At 35.4% G+C, this 5200-nt stretch overlaps 1 protein-coding gene across 1 annotated transcript; it reads left to right on the forward strand.

The window, feature by feature from the left end:
* The first annotated feature begins 3104 nt into the window (after positions 1 to 3104).
* Positions 3105 to 5200, forward strand: LOC113859768. Its single transcript, XM_027492460.1, has 5 exons — positions 3105 to 3301; positions 3605 to 4094; positions 4217 to 4503; positions 4593 to 4739; positions 4900 to 5200. Exons 1-5 carry the CDS (start codon positions 3105 to 3107, stop codon positions 5198 to 5200), a joined length of 1422 nt encoding a protein of 473 aa, XP_027348261.1.

A 5200-nucleotide genomic window follows, 5' to 3' on the forward strand; every position in this document is an offset into this window, starting at 1 on the left:
TGTATATATATATATAGTCTTGCTAATATTAAAAGTAATTTTCTTCAATTTTTATTAACCAACACATTTTATATATAGATCAATCAATGTAATTATATGAAAATTGAACAAGTTTATTAGTAAGAAAAAAAAATTGAACATGTTCTAAGGAGAGAATGACATCAAAATTATACAAAAATTGAAAAACTCACACGTAGAAATATAAAAAATAATGTTTGCCAAAATTTCAATAAAAATAATAATATGAAAATTAAAAAAAAGAAAAGAACAGAGAAAAAAAACACATTATATACCTTGCAAGAATAGTGAAAGAAAGTAAGAAACTATATCACTAAATTTCAATGAAAAAAATTATGGGAGAAGAGAAAAAAAAAATAGACGAGGAAGAATAAGTGTGAACAAAAAATAAAAGAAAAAAGAAAAAAAATTACCAATAACAAGTAACACTTAAGTGTAAAAGACAAAAGATAAAGTAAAATATGAGTTAATAAATATCACAGGATCTAATTAAAATTAGATGATGTTTATAATTCTCATTTTCAAGTGTTTTCATCTTTAAAAAAGAGCTTGAAAACATTTTTTTTTTCAAATTTGGATTGGATTTTAAAAATATTTTCAAAAAAATATTTTCTAAAATTTATTTCTCTTCTATTTTCTATTTTTTATTTATTTTTCATTTTTATTAAAATAAAAGAACAAAAATTGAACAAATCAAACATAACTATGCAACTTGTGTCAAATAATGTTATCACATGCTCATCAAAATAATTAAATCAAAATTGCTCAATCAAGCATGATACGTAAAGCCAATAGAATCATTTTGCCCTTTGAATTGCAAAAGCTTCGAGAAATAAAATATATAAATAAAAAGGAAAATTAATAAAGCAAACCAATATTATAAATAAAAAGGAGATTCAATAAAGCAAACCAATATTATACTTGAATTTGTTACTAAGTACAAAATAAATTAATTAAAGAAGTTAATTCATTTTGTTTTGTACATAAAATAAATTATACAAATTTATTATTTTTATAGCAATGAAAATATGCTATTAATGAATTGTTTTGGAATGGAAGGTTTTAGAGAAGAAGAGAGAAAAATAAATTTTGTATTTTAACTAAATATATTTTAAATTATTATATTTTAAATAAGTGATATATATTAATATAAATTTTATGTATTCATCATGCATTTATTATAGTAAAAATTATATAATTTTTTAATTTAAAATTAGAAAAATATATCCTTCCTTCTTTTCTCTTCCAAAAATTACCTCACAAACATACCTTAAAAAATTATCTCCTTTGTGTCATATCACTTTATATCATCAAAATATTTCATCAAGTGTGTACTGGATAAGAACACTACTCGGTTATTACCAAAGATAAAGGAAAACGAATACCTCCTTGGCCACACTTCAAGACAAAAGGATACTCACACCTCTTCGATCATATTTCAGGACGAAGGGTACTCACACTCCTTCGGTCATATCAAAATAAGTTAATAAGTGAATTAAAGATTAATAATCGATAATTAATAAGGAAAGGGCTAATTATCTAAGTAATCAAGAAGGATAAGACAAGGATGAACAATGAAGCCCAGAAGCCCAATATCATGTCTATAAAAGGAAGATAAGAAGTATTGGTAAAAGGGTTGACTTCAGAAGATTAAATAGCATTTATTGTCTTATAGCAAACACTGACTTCACCATCAGAGTGTCTTTGCAAGTACCCTGCCCCACGTCACAGCAGAGGAGAATATTGAATATTTTATAAGGATGTCATATTAGAGGAAAAGAAAGGAGACTACAGAAAATGAGTGTATCCTTAACAGAAATATTTTGGCACCCATCGTGGGGCCCGAATTGCCTCAACCTCAAGCAGATATGGTGCTGACAAGGAGTCAACAAGAAGGCCCTAATCAGCCATAAGGAATGCCACATCAGCATGAAGGATATGTATAGAATCAATCCACACCAGAAGTTGTTGTTGAGAGGGGAGAAGACGAGGACCTCTCTTTAGTAGTAAGACACCTAAAGCACAAAATGATGGAGATGTAACGTCTTTGGGAAAGGGATGCACTTGAGTTGTCAGCTTTGAGAAGGGAAAATGCTAACTTAAGAAGTGAAATTATAACCTATATCCCGTTCCAAGTTACATCTCTCATTCAAGAGCAATAAGAATCCTCAATCCTACAAAAGAAGCTAGGAACTATCCAACAGCAAACAAGGACTAGCCCCACGGTCAGACGGGATAGAATCTCAAGTCGTAGTCCTTTTCCCTAATCAATTCTAGAAGCAAAATTACCAGACACCTGAAAGGGTATAATGTTGGAAAAATATGATGAAACTTCCGATCCGGAGGAACATGTTGACATAGTCACCACCCAAATCGGTCTTTATACTGACGATGATGCCTTGCTATGCTGGATATTCCCAACATCACTTCGGGAGTCAGCCTTTAACTAGTTCACCAAACTGCCACCAACGTCCATTATGTCGTTCGCAATGCTGGTCACACGCTTCAATCTATAATTTGCTATCAGTCATCCTCATCAGTTAACTTCGGTGGCTTTGGTTAATATCTGACAAGAGAAGAAGGAAACACTTAAAGGATTTATGGAGTGCTTTGGAAAAGTGACCATTTCCATCTAGAACTTGAATCTAGCAGTCGCAATGCATCACCTCACAATAGCTCTTAGGCCCACTCACTAATAATATATGCAAAAAACCACCTGCTGACTTAGATGAACTACGTTGCATATAGATAGAAGAGCTGAATGAGTTTTGCAACCAGGCTCTAATGGAACAAGTGTCCGGCAGAAAAGACCATGAAGGAGAAGACCACTCGATGACCAGACAGGGGAATAAAGACTAAAAATATAGAGTTTAACACCTACCAAGGGGGCCAAGATACGCAAATTACATAACACTAAATGCTAACCAGTCTAGAGTGCTTGAGCAGGCCTTAGCAACAGAGATATTAACTATCCTAAGCATGCAAACACCCCCCCTTGGGCAGACAAAACCAAGTTGTGTCAGTATCATCAAAATTGGAGACATACCACCGAAGAATACACAACCCTTAAGGATCGCATCGAAGATATGATAAAAGCGAGACATCTACAAGGTTTTGTGCATAGGCCAGCAGAGAAGAGAAAAGACCAATGGGTCAAGCCATTTAGATGGCGTAATGACAGAAAAGCAAAACGACAATGCAGTAGATCAAGGGAACGACCCCAAGAGTATCGTGATGAACACAAGAATCCACCTCGTCGTATTATTAACACCATAGTAGGAGGGTTTGTAGAAGGAATATCCACCAATTCGACTCAAAAGAGACATTTGAGACATGTTTAGTCAGTGAACATTTCCTTAGGGAGCAGAGTTTGAATCCCACCTATAATGTTTACGGATAGGGATTTCCAAGGAATTGACCTGGTACAGGATGACCCTATGGTCATAAGTGTTGATATCCACAACTGCACTGTCTGAAAAATCCTAATCGACCAAGGGAGTTCGACAGACATCCTATATTGGAATAGTTTCAAGCAATTTGGTATACCTGAAGAGGAGTTAAAAGAATATAATGAGTCGTTTGTCAGGTTTTTAGGGGAAAGAGTGGAGACATGTGGATGCATAGACTTGTATACCCTTTTCGGTTCTAAACGGGAAGCGAAGGGCATTAAGGTAACTTACCTGGTGGTTCACGCAAACACCTCGTATAACATATCGCTCGGGTGTCCCTCCGTCAATAAATTGAAAGTCATAGTACCTACTCCCTACCTCGCCATGAAGTTCCCTTTGGACAAAGGTAGAATCATAACCGTCCATGCAGATCATAAGCTTGCTAGGGAGTGTTATTTTGTAAGTTTGTGCCTAAAGCCCTTGCTTAATTTGAGTAGGGACGTCAATATAGTCTCTCCTCGGGTAGGAGTAGACCTCTTGGACATGGAACTCAATCCAAGAATGAACGAAGGGTTTCAGGTTGAGCCTAATGAGGAAAAGAAATCCTTCCAGTTAGGAAAAATGCATGAACAAGTCACATACCTAGGAGCCGAGTTATCACAAGATAAACAAGAAGCAATTCAAAAGGTACTACTTGACAATGTCAAGTTGTTCGCATGGACGGTAACGGATATGCCCAAGATAGATCCTGGTTTCTTGTGTCATCGTTTGTTAGTATATAAAGGTGCCAAACTGATTGCCCAAAAAAGAGAAAGATGGGAGGTGATCAAGCCTGTGCTGTTCGGGAGGAGACTGATAAGGTACTAATGGCAGGCTTTATCTGGGAGGTGCAATATTCAACTTGGTTAGCCAATGTTGTGATGGTGAAAAAAGAAAACAGAAAGTGGAGGATGTGCATTGACTTCACGGTCCTGAATAAAGCATGCCCCGAAGATGCCTATCCCCTGCCTAACAATGATGCCTTAGTGGACGGAGCATTAGGACACAAATTCCTCAGTTTCCTAGGTGCTTACTCTGGATATAATCAAATCAGGATGTACCCACTTGATGAAAAAAATCATCCTTCATCACTAAGTCAACTAATTTCTACTATTGGATTATGCCATTTGGATTAAAAAATGCAAGCGCAACATACCAAAGGCTAATGGATAAAAGTATCACTAAGCAGCTCGGGGGGTGTTTGGAAGTATATGTGGATGACATTGTTGTCAAGTCCATGGCAATAGATGAACATGTGATGAATTTGACTGAAGTCTTTTTGGAAGCAAGAAGGTATGGAATGCATTCTAACCCCAAAAAATGTACATTTGGCATATCTAGAGGAAAGTTTATGGGCTTTATGTTCTTAGAAAGAGGAATTCAAGTAAATTCAAACAAATGTCAGGCCGTTATCAATATGCGCAGTCCCCATTCTGTCAAAGAACTGCAACAGTTGTCGAATAGCTACGCTATCTCAATTTTTTCCTAAGATGGCAGAAAAAACACAACCATTTGCAGATCTCCTTAGAAAGGCACAGAAATTCAAATGGTCCAAAAATTGTGAAACTGCTTTTAGACAATTTAAGACCATCTTAGCAACACCACCCATATTGACCAAGCCTAAGCCTGATTTGGACATGATCGTCTATCTTGCAATATTAGACAATGCCATTAGCTTGGTCCTCCTACAAGAGATGCCAGAGCAGGTACCTGTCTACTTCATAAGCCGAACACTACATGATGTCGAGACATGA

The sequence above is a fragment of the Abrus precatorius genome, unplaced genomic scaffold (assembly GCF_003935025.1).
Source record: "Abrus precatorius isolate BTA unplaced genomic scaffold, Abrus_2018 Scaffold2, whole genome shotgun sequence".
NCBI lineage: Eukaryota > Viridiplantae > Streptophyta > Magnoliopsida > Fabales > Fabaceae > Abrus > Abrus precatorius.